General features: G+C 37.8%; 1 protein-coding gene across 9 annotated transcripts in view; it reads left to right on the top strand.

Moving 5' to 3' along the window:
• plekha5 (pleckstrin homology domain containing, family A member 5) overlaps window positions 1-18,165 on the top strand; it is a 146,633-nt gene that overhangs the window by 117,788 nt on the left and 10,680 nt on the right. For 3 of the 9 annotated variants that reach the window (XM_062994623.1, XM_062994622.1, XM_062994628.1), the window contains 10 exons: window positions 280-351; window positions 1,648-1,767; window positions 4,663-4,716; window positions 7,283-7,363; window positions 10,551-10,613; window positions 12,022-12,102; window positions 12,689-12,838; window positions 15,084-15,185; window positions 15,278-15,386; window positions 15,496-15,527. In XM_062994623.1, coding sequence (XP_062850693.1) covers window positions 280-351; window positions 1,648-1,767; window positions 4,663-4,716; window positions 7,283-7,363; window positions 10,551-10,613; window positions 12,022-12,102; window positions 12,689-12,838; window positions 15,084-15,185; window positions 15,278-15,386; window positions 15,496-15,527 — 864 coding nt within the window. Of the gene's footprint in view, window positions 1-279; window positions 352-1,647; window positions 1,768-4,662; window positions 4,717-7,282; window positions 7,364-10,550; window positions 10,614-12,021; window positions 12,103-12,688; window positions 12,839-15,083; window positions 15,186-15,277; window positions 15,389-15,495; window positions 15,528-17,325; window positions 17,497-18,165 lie in introns of all 9 variants that reach the window. The other 6 variants (XM_062994632.1, XM_062994629.1, XM_062994624.1 and 3 more) reach the window with 6 other exon arrangements.

Raw genomic sequence — 18,165 nt, 5'->3', positions numbered from 1 at the left:
TATGTTCACACGAGATATTTCATTAAATCACAGGCTGTTGTAATAGGTCTTGACATGGTAAAACTAGTTTTTCCATGATCTTTATTTTGCAGTGGTGTCACACTTTTCAGTAAATTAATGCAACAGTGCATGCATGAATGGGATATAAAATACCAGCTGCAAAATGGGAAAGTACATGCAGTAGATAAGTGCTGGAATGAACACTTATCTGATCTGTATATTATGTGTTTAAATTTCTTATTGTTCTCTTGCTCTTTTCTTTTCTCTGCTCTCTGTTAGTATGCATATCCACCTGAATGCCGGGCCTCAACAGCCCAGAGCATCACTCCACAGTCCCTTCAGGATAAAACGGTATGCTGTTTCTTGTGTCTCTGTTGTTTCTGTTTGTGTTCTTACTTTTTGCTTACTTTGTTTCTATAATTTACTACCTTTAAACACTCAACCATCCACAGTAAATACATGGAACAACACAGAGTTCTAAATAAAGGCCAGTTGACACATAGTTTATTCTCTGAAGTTTTGAAGTTCAACAATCTACTATCAACAAGCCTCACAGTTATAAACTAATAAATATAGAAGCAGGAAAAACAGTTTAATTACAATAGATGTAACTGGTTATAACTGATACACCGAACCTACATACACCAGACAATGTTTAACCCAAATGATCTTGGGTTGGTTTGGTCCCCTCTGTGGTTTCCATTTCCAAGGACAATTTAAAGCTATTTCGCAACACTAAGGTTTAAAAAGAGCCCCAGAAGCCAGCCACTTTTTTTACCCACCAGTAGTGAATATTTACAGAGAGACATATTGTATATGGAGAGGGGTGAATCATTTTAGGCCACAATAAAGAGAAACTGATTTTGCTGTGACAGTGAAGAGAAACACCGTCAATCATCCCTCCCTCAGGCACAGTTGATTTTGCCCTTTAGATGCCCGGCCAGGTTGATAGCACCACTGGCATTTGAAACCCTGTGGTGGTGGGCTAGCAGTTTAGACCTAATTGCTGTTTTCTCCTTATTAGTTGCTACATTGCTTATATACACCAAAAACCGACTGTAGGTAGCCTTATTACAGTCATGTTGCCACACACACTTCAGGTCTTCTCTGCTCGTATAGTTGGCATGTGATGCATCACCCAGCGGCATAGGTGCTGTTACACATCTGACCATTCAACAAAAGAGACCAAAGCCAAAATTTGTTCAATGCCAATTAACTGACGTATTGCTAAATAGGATGTCTAAAAAGCTTATGTCCAGGTGTTCACATAATTTTGGCTTAATTAATGAATAAATTTTCTACGTTTTCAGAAACACATGAATGATCTGTAACTTAATTCACTGGGCCATAAACTGGCTACAGATGTCAGCATGTTAAGAATGTTTAATTCTACGTGCAGGGCAAAAACCTTTTTTAAACTTTGTTGTGCTGGCATCCGAATGGTAGGTTAGAAAGTATCAATCAATTGGGTGTATTAATTTCATTGAAATATATTTTAAATATTTATCAATTATGATCTTCAATACTAAACTGGAAGGCCAAAAGTATATTTTGTCAGCTCCCATCCACCCATCCTTGAAGTATAGTTTAATGTTTTAATACAGTTTTAACCACATGCCCTATTTATATTGTTTTCTGCAACCCCAGCCAGAGGAGCTGACCCTACTGCTAATCAAGCTGCGGCGGCAACAGGCCGAGCTCAACAGCGTCAGAGAGCAGACTCTTGCTCAGCTAATGCAGCTTAACCTTGATGCCAGCAATCCAAAGGTCAGCCTTGGACTACCTTTTGTGCTTGTCTGCACTGCAGAGTGAAGGAATGTTAAGATTTTTTGTGGCTATTTTGTGTTTACTGCATGCTGTTGTGCAGCGCTTCAGTTTTGGATAATTTGTCTTCCCTCCTTATTAACAGTGATAAAAATATTAGATTGTTGAGGGATTATTACTTTTCTGGCTAATTTTGAGGGTCTAATTATTAATTAATTAATTGTTTTTGTTGCAATTCATATTGACTTTTTTTTATTATTTTCTGTCACTATGGTGGAATTTTGTAATAGTTTTAGAGATAGTAGATTGAAAATTGTTTGGTCCTCATATTAAAGCAGCTAGTTAAAGCACTTCACAAATACAATTGAACATTTAACATAAAACATTACTTTAGATACTTCAGCTTTAATTGTATTAGAAAAATAGTCAACAAAGCTTTCATTGACAAGCATTATAGTAAATAAAAGCATGCAATTTGGTGCAGTTACATACGTTACATTCCAAATTTTTCAAAGAAATTCAATAAAAGAATTGCAGTTGTAATGTTTAAACAATTAAGCAGATTCTTTCTTATCAGAAGCTTGATTAGTGAAATACTTGTGGTTATCACTAATATTCTTTTAATATTTGCATAGCCTGTATATAAAATACATTCTTGTAACATTGTACAACAGTGTTGTAGAGGATCTGTTCTCACATTCCCGGGGCCGGTGACGAAATGTGTGTTTAGGGAAAAAGGCTTTCTGTGGTTGTCGGCCCTGGACCTTTGGACAGGAGGGAAAAAAACAAACAAACAGGCAGGTAGATGGCAAGCAGTGATTACCCAAATAGCACATGCAGACTTTCTAAGCAGCTTGCATGCAAGTGTGTGAGAATGTGACTTTAGAGGGAACATCGAATAGAGGGACTGTTTTGTTTAGTTGTTGTTGGATTTGTGTGTGCGTGTGTGTATGCATGTTTAAGAGATAGAGACAAACCGAGAAAGAGAAAGGTTGCAGTACATTCTGAAGTGACCATTTAGTTCAGATCTATTTGTATCGCACTTTTTACCATAGACATTGTCTCAAAGCAACTTTACAGAATCCACAAGCAAAACCCCCTAATGAGGAAGCCGAGAGCAACAGTGGCAAAAAAAATCTCCCTAAATATCATAAGGAAGAAACCTTGAGAGGAACCAGACTCAACAGGGGCCCATCATACTTGGGTCGCCTAGAGTATATTTAAGTCTGATAGTGAGTTTCTGGATATTGTGAGCGCAGTCACTTCAGATTCACATCACATCCAGCAGGAAGGCAGTGTTGGCATGGCAGCCTCAAACCTACAGGCTGCTGCCTCAGGTGGGTGAAAAGGTTCATGTCAAAACCACTTTGAGGTAAAAAAAAAAAATAGAAGCTGACAAGATTATTCATAAGATGCCAGTTGTGCTCCGACTCACACTACTGTATAAAAGGGAGAACTAGGAGGTACGACAGCTATGAGGGCTCTCTCAGGACATCAGCACCCATCTCCCATACTGTTAACAAACATTAGTGATTGTATGTGAGAGGCAGAACAACAGAAACCAAACATCCCTGATCGTCCAAAAAATATACACTGATCAGCCATAACATTAAAACCACCTCCTTGTTTGTACACTTACTGTCCATTTTATCAGCTCCACTTACCATATGGAAGCACCTTGTAGTTCTACAATTACTGACTGTAGTCCATCTGTTTCTCTACATGGTGGTAGTGTGTTAGTGTGTGTTGTGCTAGTATAAGTGGACCAGACACAGCAGCGCTGCTGGAGTTTTTAAATACTGTGTCCACTTACTGTCCACTCTATTAGACACTCCTACCTAGTTGGTCCACCTTGTAGATGTAAAGTCAGAGATGATTGCTCAATTTTTACTGCTGTTTGAGGTGGTCATCTTCTAGACCTTCATCAGTGGTCACAGGACGCTGCCCACAGGGCACTGTTGGCTGGATGTTTTTGGTTGGTGGACTATTCTCAGTCCGGCAGTGATAGTGAGGTGCTGAAAAACTCCATCAGCGCTGCTGTGTCTTATCCACTCATACCAGCACAACACACACTAACACACCACCACCATGTCAGTGTCACTGCAGTGCTGAGAATGACCCACCACCCAAATAATACCTACTCTGTAGTGGTCCTGGGAGAGTCATGACCATTGAAGAACAGCATGAAAGGGGGCTAACAAAGCATGCAGAGAAACAGATGGACTACAGTCAGTAATTGTAGAACTACAACAAATCTATATGGTAAGTGGAGCTGATAAAATGGGCAGTGAGTGTAGAAACAAGGAGGTGGTTTGAATGTTATGGCTGATCGGTGTATATGCATTACTGTGTTGTCACCCCAGTGAAGTATAAGCTCTCTGGGAAAGGAACTTTAGAGAGCTCACTCTGATAGGAGGATAAAATAGCAGCTGTGTGTAAATCACTTTTAACATCAGCTGGTTGCCAACACATGTTTTGCTTTAGAGTAAAAACACATCTGGTGGCTGTGTGAAACCCAAAGTGATAAATATAAGTGTTTCTGTATGTGTTTTGTTTGTTCTCACTTAAGAGACAGTCCAAAAACTATTTGTCCAGATAGTTTGGTATCTCATTCATATTAACTGTATTCCATGCTGTGGTATTTTGAGGTGCTTCTATTAATTCTGCTTGTGTGCATATTCTCAGTTTCTCTAGTGCATGACGATGTTGCTAAAACCCTAGACTGTACTTTTTACTGCTGACACCAATAACTGATTTTCAGGCTTTTAGCCTCAGTATATTTTCTCTGGTTGGAATTTCTTGCCTGCAGGAGAGGCTATTTTCTTTCTCAGAAATGAACTCACTACTGCTTTCATTATGGTTAGCTCTCTTCTTTCTCCTTTCAACAACCTTCTCTAGAATAAGATCCTCTCTCATCATCGCCAGAGGAATCTCATGTGTTTGGACAGACAGGTGAGGGCTTTCTCCTGCTCTCTCTCTCTCCCTCTCTCTCCCTCTCTCTCTCTCTCTCTCTCTCTCTCTCTCTCTCTCTCTCTCTCTCTCTCTCTCTTTCGCTTCTACCTCTCTCTCTTTCGCTTCTACCTCTTCTTATCATTTTTGTCTTACTATCTTCTTCTTGTAGTGATGCATGTTATTTCTGCTTCCTACTATTTTTATTGCTGGTGGTTTCTTTTTTGTTAATGGACTTTCAGAATTGCAGTTTTAAATTTTCTGTCTGTTGTTTAAATAATTATAAAGCCATCAGAGCATGAACTATGCAAACAAACAAAACATAAACAAATAACTAAATAAATGAACATCAGAGCACACCCAACTACAAGCAGACATAAATCAAGAATGTAAAACTGGATACATTTATTTTGTGACAACTGATCTAACGCCACTCTCTAGTGGTTGCAAGTACTATTTTTGTCTAAAACTTATTTTAGGGGAATGTGCCCTCCTCTGCTCCGTTTAGCTTTAATAAACTCCCATTCAGCAAATGACTGCATAACCTAATTTTTACTGGAAAACTGGAATTTAATCGAATGTGTTAATCGATTAAATTCGCACAGCTATTATATTAAACAAGGTCCCACATTAGGTCTGTGCATAACAAGTCACATTTTTAGATTTTGATAATAAATAACATGATGTTATTAAATTATTTTTTATAGCTTTTACTGCCAAATTTAGAGAAAAAATTATTTAGATAGGCCTGCATTCTGTTTATTAGCTAAGACATTTGGCTAGCATAGCTCAACATGTAAGTTTCACTTTATCTCAAAGCTAATTAATTCACCTAAATTGTAAGATATGTAATAAAAGTGAGAGCGTAATATTTCTAATCCAGTGTCTATGGTGTGCAGATGTGTTTGGGATGAAACCCTTTATGATCGCTGTTGTTCATGGAGCTTTTTCAGTTTACACCAGATTTTCTCTTTGAGGGGTGGTGCTTAGTTTGGGTACCCATAAACATGGCTCCTGATAGTGTTGTTTGCAGGGTTGAGTATCCAAACCAAGACCGATTATGTTTTCTGTTGTCAGTAACCTATTCAGTTCCATTTATTTTTCCTAGGTAGTTCACTTTATATGAAACCCTTAATCACGATTTAGGATTAAATCAGTAACATAAAGATTGTGTTTAATAAAACTCTTACATGGTTTATAACAATAAATATATAAATTTTTAATATAAATTATAAAACTGTAGAATCCATGATAATGTTTAAATCCTCGTAATTTAACTTTAAGTTAAATTGCCTATTTTAAAACATCATCCTCATTTATTTACACAAATGGGTGGCACGGTGGCTAAGTGGGTAGCACTGTCGCCTCACAGCAAGAAGGTCATGGGTTCGATCCCCAGGTGGGGTGGTCTGGGTCCTTTTTGTGTGGTTTTGCATGTTCTCCCCGTGTATGCGTGGGTTTACTCCGGGTGCTCCGGTTTCCTCCCACAGTCCAAAGACATACAAGTGAGGTGCATTGGAGATACTAAATTGTCCATGACTGTGTTCGATATAACCTTGTGAACTGATGAATCTTGTGTAATCAGTAACTACCGTTCCTGTCATGAATGTAACCAAAGTGTAAAACATGACGTTAAAATCCTAATAAACAAACATTTACTCAGATGCTACTCTGTTAATGAGCTACATGATAGATTTCACAGTAATGTGTAGGGGTTCTGGTCTGGATTTGGTGGTTAACTGATGCCCTATAATTTGCCTGGCAATGCCTATTTTTAACAATGCAAAAGTTTGGACACCCCCTTCCCCCCGGTAAAATTTTAGTTTTTTTAAAGTCAGAACAATTCTTTAAAAAAAAAAACTGTTTAATTGCACAATGTAACAAACTAATATATACATATATTGTATTGTGGTTTCCTTTGTTTTTCTTATATTCAGCAAGAATATTAACAGACACTTAAAGAATAATTGCTGAAATAATTATTATTTAAGAATTGTTGGTTGTCCAGGGTTGTCATTTAAATAAGACTGTGCATGGATCTAAGACTGAAAAGTGCTTAGCCAGCTTCTATCAATGCTTGTACCATCAATTTTTACAGACCCACAATTAACCATATATATAAAGGGTTCCAAATAACTGGATGCTTACCTCCTTTTAATTCATAAATGGAAAATATTTTTCTAGTGTTTTTGTCTGTTATTTGTATACTATAACCAAAAAAGAACAAATTACAAATGAGAACTATTGGTGTAGGGTTTAAAGTACCAATGGTCATTTTATCAGCAGCCAACACAATATAAATGCAAATTATAAATATAAAAATAAATAATATAAAAACAGATGTCCCTTTGCATTCGCTATTTCATAATACTTTACAAAAAAAAGCACTAACCTTTGTATAGCATTAATTCTTTTTATATTTAGTGGTTCTATGTAAAAAATTTAATTTGGTAATAAGTGCATCCATAGTATAGGACAGATGTAAATAAACACACTCACACCTGCACTCTAGCAATCTGTAGTAGTGCTGTTATATGCTGAATGCTGTTCCTCCTCCTCGCTATACCAGATGAAGGAGAATGAGCCCATAATCTTCATGATTCACACAATGATTGAGAACTCTGCACCAAGGCCTCAACTATACCAGCAAGTAAGGTCTCGATGTACCCTGGTTTTACACTTCCCCCCTATCACTTATCATAGACCTGCTGTCCTGTTCTTTTCCCTCACTGTCTCACCCAATGTTGGGTCTATTACAGAACATTTCATTGTTTTTCTTTTTTTGTTTGCAAATGGTGTTAGCATGGCTTAAATGTGTTGTGGTCTCCACACTGCCATGCAAACTCTTCAACAGCTGCCAGTCTCACCCCATTCAAAATCATTCGTGCTGCCCATTTATGTTAGCAGCCATCTTTTACTGCTGTTGCTGGGTCAAACAGAAGGTGACATTTCAGCTGAATTTTTATCAGGCATGCAGCAGGTAGGGTTTGTTTGGCTGTGCACAGTTAAAGTGCAAGTTCAGTCCTCCTGTCTGGTTACTGTCTCTGTAGAGTCTGGCAAGTTTTTTGTGTTTTGTTTGGATTTTAACCATGGAGATACTAAAGAACTGGATGCAATGGCTTTTTTACTTACGTAGTTTTCTTAATAGTGCAATGAACCACAAACAATATGGTTTTAGTGTGTGGCATTTTTGGTTTATAGACATGTAAAAATGCTGATTAACTAATGGAACAGCGACTAAGTATATGCTTTACTTTTTTCCCATCTGGCCACTAGGGCTGTTCGGGTACACCTGATCAGCCACAGTCTACCCCAGTGTCTTCCAACCTACATGCCAGTAGGTGGATTTACTAATCTTATTTGCCCATATGTTTGAATAAATGAGTTACAGTGAGATGCCTTGCAATGGACTGTATTGACCATGAACCTGAGCAGTACAAGCATGTCAGATATTTAAATGTTAATTCGGGCTGAGGAGATTACTTACTACATTAAACAGTTAGATTTGATCTTGCTTCATTATCTTTCTAGCTGAGAAGACTCTCACTACTCTTGACTTTTCAGCTGCTATTAGTAGCATCCAGGACCAGTGTTTATTGAGAACTAGATGGTTGATCTAAACATCAGCCATGCTTATTGTTTATATAATTTGTCTGCTGCATTCTGTGGTAGTTTGTGTAGTATTTTTATAAGGAAGCTTGTGTCTAAATGTGTATGTCCCTTAGTGCTTCTGGTGTCCTATAACAAAAGTTTACAAACATTGTGTATGCTGATGACATGCCCCACCTCTGCCACTTTTAAGACATGTATGTATATAAAAGTGCTGCTGACAACCTTTCATTGTCACTCCCTACTTTCTTTCTCATCAGTGTATGTGAGAATTGGTTATTATCACAATTACAACTATTTGTATATGGGTCAGTGACAGATAGACGCAGAAATGTTTGAATATGGCATTTAAAATACAGCATGTTTAAATACAGTGAGTCAGTGGTATTAAAAATATGCATTTTGTTTGCATATTTAGTGTATATTTATTGTTTCAAATGTTTTATGTAAGTAGCCAAAAAGTTTGGCTGATTTTTGTACAAAACCCATTTCAGGAAATGTTGGGACAATTTGTAAAACGTAATAAAAACAAGAACTTGTGATTTATTAATTCTGTTGAACTTTTATTTAACTAAAGACAAAAGTACAAAGAAAGACTGCAATGTATTTTGTAAATATTAACAAATGTATAATTTCATGCCTGCAGCACACTAAAAAAGAAGATGGGACAGGTACATGTTTACCACTGTGTTACATTACCTTTCCTATTAATTACACTTTTCAATGGGTAGGGAAGTGAGGGCACTATTTGTTGCTGTTTTGCAAGTGCATTGTTTGCCTTTTCTAACTTGATTCAAGATTTTCACTGTGATTCTGTTTTCTTATTTATAAAGTGCAATACATATAATATAGGAAACAGATCTGGATTGCTGATAGGCAGTAAGGACTAGCATTTTCTTGCAGAAATTTCTTGCATGTACTTCAGAGGAAAAGACATTGCCTTTACAGAAGCATGTGTCATTCTTAAATCCTAATATTTGCCTTTTTGTCAATGATACCTTTACACATATGCAAGTCACACATGGCTTGAGCACTGATGCAACCCCATACCATGAAAGATGTTGGCTTTTGCATCATTTGCTGAAATTCCACATGTTTCCACTGTCTAAGTTTCCACTGTCTAAGTTTCCACTGAGATAAGCTTGGGCCCAGAGAACTTGCCGACCTTTCTGCATTGATGCAAGGGCTTCCTTTTGCATAACAGAGTTTCAGGTTGTGTTACTTGATTCAGTAGTGGACTGTGTTAAGTGATAATGGTTTCCTGAAGTACTCCTTAAACCATGTGGCTATATTTAATATGGCAGCTTAACGGGTTCTCATGCAGTGCAGTCTAAGGGTTTGAAGGTTGTGCATATTCAATGATTAATGGACTTGCCCTACTTTGACTGAAATTTCATTGGTTTTCACTGAATCTTTTTACAATAATAGGTACAGCAGACATCTTAATTATTTGCAATCTTCTGTTAAGAAATGTTATTTTGAAAGTTTGGCACAAAGGGCCTTGCTTAGGGGCCCCAACAGTGTTAACTTGGTGTTGGTGGGACTTGAACCAACGACCTTTTGATTACTAGTCCAGTACCTTAAGCACTAAGCTACCACTGCTTGCAAAGACTGTGACTTTGGTTGATTCTTCCTTTATACCCAATCACAACCTCACCTGTCCACCTGCTTATAATGAAATGTTTCAAAACAGTCTTGGATATTCTATAAACTTTTCACCTTTATTTGCCCCTGTCCTAACTTTTTTGTATGTGTTTCAGGCATATTTAGTTGTGTCCCAAACATCTGACTTTAGGGACAAAAGTTTTACAATTATTAGACTAGTATCAAGATGTGCTATTATGCTGCGTGTTACAATTTTTGGTAGACAATTTGGAATTGTTGCACCATCTGACGTTTTTACCCTTTGGGGGGGCAGAAACAGAAAAAGGATGGCCGATTAGATACACATTATGTCATTGACCCATATCTGTACTATATAAAATTTGATTCAGTGGCTAAACATTATTCTGTAACACTTTTTAAAATCTAAACAATTGGGGAAGATACTGTTTTATCGATTGAACTGAAGCAATACCACATGATTGTACCATTATGTTATTTTTATTTTCCCTGCACTGAATTGGATTTTATTACTGGAGGCTATGAGTAGTTCTAGCCACCTAAAGGTTTGTATCAAACATGAAGTGATTCCAGCCATATATTTAACTATTTTTTTATTGTTGCAGATTGGTCTTGATGGATACCGGGAGAACATGTATGGTTACAGAACTGAGGAACTCGACATTGATGTAAGTTCACAATAATATTCCAACTGTTGCTAAAGTCTCTGGTATTAAAATTCTCCTATGTTAGCTATTTTAAAAAATAAATTAATAAATAATTAACATGGGATGAAGATTTCTTTAGTAAATTTTAATCTATAGAAGCTTCTATTTTTACTCTTGTACTAAACCCTATTTTCAGAAAAGTTGCAACACTTGCTAAAAATGCAACAAAACTGTAATTTGTTAATTTACTTAAACCTTTATTCAACAGACAAAAGGACAAAAAAAAAGATGTTCACTGCTTTTAATGATAATGTAATTCTATTTGTTAAATATACATTTAGAAATTGATGCCTGCCACACACACACACACACACAAAGCTGGAATAGAGGCATGTTTACCACTGGGTCACATCACATTTTTTAAAATTATACTTTTTAAGCATTTGTCAACTGAAGATACTAATAGTTGCAGTTTTGCAAGTAGATTTTTTGCCCGTTATTGCAATAATTATGTATATAAGACTTGATCTGCTGGAGAGTCCGTTCTTCCTTCATCCGATTCTCCTCTTTAGGATAAACCATAAATTTTCAGTAGGAGACAGATCTGGACTGCAGACTGTCTACAAAGCCACACTGTTGAAACTTAAGTAGAATGAGGCCTGGCATTGTCCTGCTGAAACAGACATGGGGTTTCTGGGGAAAAGATGTTGTCCTATAAATCTACCTATCTCTTTATCTAGCTACAAAACTGGACAGAGCCCATATTCTCCTGCCACCTTTTAATAGATACAAGTGGAATTCTTGAGTAATTTGTTCCTTTTATCGTGTGATGTAAAGTTGATGTAATGATGTAACAGATGTAATGCATTTGTTGTTAGCATAGTTATCATTTACTGGCCACAAGAATCTGTTGTAATGGTGGGGGAAATTTTTTCTTGCCACACATTGGACCCCCTCATACCAGCTTCTTTAAAATTCCACAATAAAATTAATTATTGTTTCTCATCTCGTGTATCCCTTTAAGGCCGCAGATTACCATCTTATATTGGCTACATCCAGTATAATAATGCACCATACAACAGTCACAAGGACAATTCTGTATACTTAAATAGTCTTCACAATCACTAGATTTGAAACATTGTTTCAAGTTAATTGAGAATTTAAATGCACAAAATGAGCTGTCTTGTGCCACACTGGATGCTGTATGCACTGTATGCCAGTGGCATGGGGACTTTGTCTTTAGTTACTGTCTAATAGGAATGTTGAATGATATACTGTAAATGATGAAGAATATGATAATGTTTAATGATATAATTAATACATATCTGCTACTACTACAGTCAGCATTAAACATATCTTAAACATTTTGTTTAGCACTGTACATCATAATAAGAATGTTATATAATCAAATCTGAATTTGTTGTTTCAGACTAAACTTAGCAGGTTGTGTGAACAAGGCAAGGTTGTACAGGCACAAGAAGAAAAGCTACAGCAGCTTCATAGAGAGAAGGTAAATCTGAACTTTTTACCCACTCACAATTGTTTGCTTTATTAGCTTTTTAGTTCTAAAAAAAAGTTAAGAACTATGTGGAAAGTCCAAGCTTATTTGGCCAAAAGTATTTGGACACCTGATCATGAGTTTACTGGACATTAAACTAGAAATGGAAATAGAATGGCCTCTGTGATCTTTTCAGCTATAACAACAGCCACTCTTTTGAAAAGACTTCTCACAAGACTTTGTAGTATGACTGCTGGAGTTTGTGCCCATTCAGTCAAAAGTGCATTTGTATTGCTGGGCACTGGTGTTGGTCAAGAAAGCTTTAATTAATGTTCCAGTTCATTCTAAAGCTGTTCAGTGAGACTGAAAGCCCTTGCTTTTTGCACTGGGTCACAGTCATGTTGGAACAGGAAAGGGCCTTCCCTAAACTGTTGCTGCACATTTGGAAGCATATAATATCCTTTATATAATTGATTTATTACAACTCTTAACTATTGTTTTGGCTGAAACACATGAATTAAAAAATTAGAACCGGTTTCCCAAGACTTAAATTGTTACAGTGTATATATGTTTGTCTGGGTGTTTTTTGCCTGTATAGCACACTCTGGAAACCGCCCTTCTGTCAGCAAGTCAAGAGATTGAGATTAGTGCTAATAATCCAGCAGCTGTGCAGAGCCTCATCCAGCAGAGAGACGTACTGCAGAGCGGCCTCCTCAGCACCTGTAGAGAAGTGTCTCGAGTCAACACTGTGAGTGAACAGCATTCTCACACAGAATACAATCATACACTTTAGCATTATCAGACATGCACCCAGCACACTGCATTACAATGTGTTGCTGTGAAGATTTGTTTTCCAAGAATCTTTAAATAATTAAGACAACACAGAAAAACAGAATAAGACTGGTGCATATTGGCCTTTTTTTTTCTTCTTGGCAGTTGTTTTTGATTAACTAATCAGACCCTGATTTTACAAAGTTTTAAGTGTGTTAAGACATGCCAACTTACTAGCAAAATACTTTTTCCTCTTTTGTATGTTTGTGTTATTTATTAGAGTTTCATCAGAGTAATGAAATATAAATCAATGTGTTTATTTGAAAAGTTTTAGTGCCATGCAGTGTTAATTTTGACAGCAAATTTTGATTTAGTTTTAGTCATAGTCTTTTGACAAAAATTTAATTTAGTTTTAGTCATAATTTAGTCATCTGAATTGTTTTAGTCTAGTTTTAGTCGACTAATTATCATAAGAATATAGTCGACTAAATCTACAGTCGATTCAGTCGACTAAAATACGTACATGTTTGTTTGTTTGTTTATTAGGATTTTAACGTCATGTTTTTACACATTGGTTACATTCATGACAGGAACGGTAGTTATTCATTTACACAAGGTTATATCGAACACAGTCATGGACAAATTTAGTATCTTCAATTCACCTCACTTGCACGTCTTTGGACTGTGGGAGGAAACCGGAGCACCCGGAGGAAACTCACGCTGACACGGGGAGAACATGCAAACTCCACACAGAAAGGACCCGGACCGCCCCACCTGGGGTTCGAACCCAGGACCTTCTTGCTGTGAGGCGACAGTGTTACCCACTTAGCCACCGTGCCGCCCTAAAATAAATATAAAGGGTGTAAAATGTAAATGCTTTTTCATCAGTTCCCTTAAATTATTTAAGTCATTATATACACTTACACAAAATGAAACATTTTTAACCAGTTATGGAATATTATTAATGTTTGAATGTGCAATACACACAAAAACAGATTTAACTTATTTCAAACAACATCTTTATTTACCTGACCCTGCTTATTGAGCATAACAATAACAAAATATTAATGACCAGTAGGCCTGCTCTGCCTGAAAAATATATGCATTGTTTATAACTAATTGCATATTAAATTTTTTATAAAACTGGGTACCGTAAAAGCAGCAGTGCCATTATGATGCCATTATACTGCACTGCTGCCAGATGTCGTTTTTACCCGAGATCGTCGCCCCACATGGTTTACACATCGTCTTGTTTTTCACGACATCAAATGAGAAATGTGTCCATATATCGGCTCTCCTCTTTCTCCCTGTTGACATTGTGGAGTTGACCTAGTTCCATGAGTAAAGACAGTTCACAGTCTAGTCTGGTCTTCCCGGGTTTAGATCAAATTTGTGCGAGTGTGGTCTTGACGCGGTACTGCAAAAGATTAGTACTGATTGGATGGCTACCCGGCTTGTCCCGCCTCTCCACATACGCTAAAGTAGTTCTGATTGGATCTCTTCCTAACTTGTCCCTACCTTCCACAAAACTAAATCAGTTCTGATTGGATGTCATCCCTGCCAAACATTTTCGTCTCGTTTTTATTCGTTGACGAAAGTGTCGATTCATTTCGTCATAGTTTTTATCCTTTTATGTAGTTTTTATTTAGTCATCGTCTCGTTTTCGTCATGAAAAAAAGGTTCGTTGACGAAAACTATGACGAAAATCATTCGTCAATGAAATTAACACTGGTGCCATGAAAAAAATACTCTGAGCTATATTTAATTTTACTGTCTCAGATTTCTCATTTTAATCGTTGTATTTTTCAGTTGATCTATAAATTAGTGTGTCCAGTTGTCTAATTGAAAAAGAGAAAAGGACAAGATAAGTCAGTCAGCTCCTCTGAATGGAAAGTTTTCAGAATCACTGGGGAAAACCTAATTTTGCTCAGCTGTCTCAGGTGGTATAACCGTTGTCTGACTTTTTTCACCTGAACTAGAGCGTGTCGAGTCCAGGTCAGGTCCTCAGAGATGTGTACTCCGAGGTTGCTGAAGCTACTCGCTATCCACTGGGGTCCCACCAATCCTGAGTGGAAAGTAGCCTGCATATATGAATGAATGTAACACTGGAGTACCTAAAATGACAAAAATTATGTTTTGATCTAAACCCCATTAAACAGCTGGGGCTGACATAGATTACAAAAGTCTGAAACATATTTTATATGATCCAAACATTTTTGCAGGAGCTGGATCGAAGCTGGAAGGAGTATGATAAGCTAGAGGCTGATGTCATTTCAGCAAAGAAGAACCTGCTGGAACAGTTGGAGGCACTTGGCAGTCCGCAGGTACACTAACCTTAAAATGTTTGAACATAAAATGACCAAACAAATAAAAACATTAAAAAAAACAAGAGTAATGTACGTATGTGTGCTTACAGACAGAGCCCCCCAGTCAGCAGCATGTACAGATTCAGAAGGAGTTGTGGAGAATTCAGGATGTCATGGACGCACTGTACAAGAATAAGCCAAAGAGAAGCACTGATACAAGTGTGACTTTCATCATTTTTCTTTTTCAAATAAAACACAAGCAACATTTTATTGTATTCTGATGTTTTTACTCCTAATTCTCTCCTAATACTGCATTGTTTTTTTTTAGATTCTTCACTCTCCAGTCTTCAAAAGAGTGAGGTATGTACACGACGCAACACTTCACAGGAGTTTGCACTATAAAACCAAGCCCAGTGGATAAACTATTGCTAATGGGACTTTGTCTTGATTAATTGTTTTTTAGTCTAGATAATTACTCTTATGTATGTACAGTGTATCACAAAAGTGAGTACACCCCTCACATTTCTGCAAATATTTCATTATATCTTTTCATGGGACAACACTATAGACATGAAACTTGGATATAACTTAGAGTAGTCAGTGTACAACTTGTATAGCAGTGTAGATTTACTGTCTTCTGAAAATAACTCAACACACAGCCATTAATGTCTAAATGGCTGGCAACATAAGTGAGTACACCCCACAGTGAACATGTCCAAATTGTGCCCAAATGTGTCGTTGTCCCTCCCTGGTGTCATGTGTCAAGGTCCCAGGTGTAAATGGGAAGCAGGGCTGTTAAATTTGGTGTTTTGGGTACAATTCTCTCATACTGGCCACTGGATATTCAACATGGCACCTCATGGCAAAGAACTCTCTGAGGATGTGAGAAATAGAATTGTTGCTCTCCACAAAGATGGCCTGGGCTATAAGAAGATTGCTAACACCCTGAAACTGAACTACAGCATGGTGGCCAAATTTTTTTCAAACAGTTTGCTGAAGACAAGCAGTCCAAGAACATGGATTACTGGAATGCCCTGTGGTCTGACGAGACCAAGATAAACTTGTTTGGCTCAGATGGTGTCCAGCATGTGTGGCGGCGCCCTGGTGAGAAGTACCAAGACAACTGTATCTTGCCTACAGTCAAGCATGGTGGGGGTAGCATCATGGTCTTGGGCTGCATGAGTGTTGCTGGCACTGGGGAGCTGCAGTTCATTGAGGGAAACATGAATTCCAACATGTACTGTGACATTCTGAAACAGAGCATGATCCCCTCCCTTCGAAAACTGGGCCTCATGGCAGTTTTTCAACAGGATAACGACCCCAAACACAACCTCCAAGATGACAACTGCCTCGCTGAGGAAGCTGAAGGTAAAGGTGATGGACTAAACCCAATTGAGCACCTGTGGCGCATCCTCAAGTGGAAGGTGGAGGAGTTCAAGGTGTCTAACATCCACCAGCTCCGTGATGTCATCATGGAGGAGTGGAAGAGGATTCCAGTAGCAACCTGTGCAGCTCTGGTGAATTCCATGCCCAGGAGGGTTAAGGCAGTGCTGGATAATAATGGTGGTCACACAAAATATTGACACTTTGGGCACAATTTGGACATGTTCACTGTGGGGTGTACTCACTTATGTTGCCAGCCATTTAGACATTAATGGCTGTGTGTTGAGTTATTTTCAGAAGACAGTAAATCTACACTGCTATACAAGCTGTACACTGACTACTCTTAAGTTATATCCAAGTTTTATTTTTATAGTGTTGTCCCATGAAAAGATATAATAAAATATTTGCAGAAATGTGAGGGGTGTACTCACTTTTGTGATACACTGTATGTAGCTTGTAAATGTATAGAGATTAAAACATTTCCATGTTTTGTTAAAAAGTATATAACAACAAATACAGTTTAGGTACCTGTGGTACAAATGCATTTTACCAGCATGAAGCATTGCAGTATAAAAATGTACAGTAAACAATGTTCAGGAAAGGAATGATTAGGGTATTTAGCGCTTGGCTGTAGGACACCTTTTAGAAAGTACTACTGTAAAGAACCAGACGGATGAGTAAAATGAATGTAGTGATAGCAGTGTATTAATTAAGCTCTACTATATACCTTCAAACACATCACTAGACCAGGATTTGTGATCTTTGTGATCCATAGGCGTCAGGCTTATTGCCCCCACGCCCTCCACTTCCACATGTGTATGAGGGCAGAGAGCACCTGTGCCTGCCCCCCAAGCCTTATCCCAGCTCTGCCCAATTTCATCCACCTCGCACAACCTCTCACCAGCCAGAGGAACGCAAAGGTGTCCAGCGCAATGGCAGCCATAGCGTAAGAGTCAGCTCAATCTTCCATCCCAACTTTCCATTCCATCCCATGCCCCCAACATAACGTCATCTGTTTACGCTGTGCTACCCACTGAGTTTTCCATGCTTGAGTTCATAATGTTTAACTGAAAACAGCTTATTATGTTAAGGGGCAAATATTTTGAGACATGTATAGCCTTCCACTACCTCTACTTGTCCTGCTGCTCACACAGCGTCACAGGGTAGCGAAACAAGCCTATTCATGTCATGTCACTATGCTGTCATCGCTCTGCGGCGGTCGGCTGCCCAGATGGGTCAGCTTCCTCCAATGCCCTCAGACTAGCTCCTGATATTGTAATCCACAATGTGATGTCAATCCATAGTACACACACAGTATATTCAGGCTTCAGAAAAATGCTAAAAATCCCATGGGTTAAGATGATGATCACTAAGCAAGTTTACAAGATGGCCAGAACAAAAAAGGAGTAATGTAGATTCAATATTTATTGATTACTTTAAAAGGTACACCATCCATACAGATGAACTTTGTGGGTATACTGGGAATTACTGATTGTAGCCCATCTATTGCCAGACTTTGCCACCAACACATTACTCCAGTTTATCAATTGAAATGGACCCCTAAAGACCCAGACTAATCAGATATCATTTTGTTGATTGACCATTCTGTGCATTA

The sequence above is a fragment of the Trichomycterus rosablanca genome, chromosome 1 (assembly GCF_030014385.1).
Source record: "Trichomycterus rosablanca isolate fTriRos1 chromosome 1, fTriRos1.hap1, whole genome shotgun sequence".
NCBI lineage: Eukaryota > Metazoa > Chordata > Actinopteri > Siluriformes > Trichomycteridae > Trichomycterus > Trichomycterus rosablanca.
This window is presented reverse-complemented; position numbering and strand designations above follow the sequence as displayed.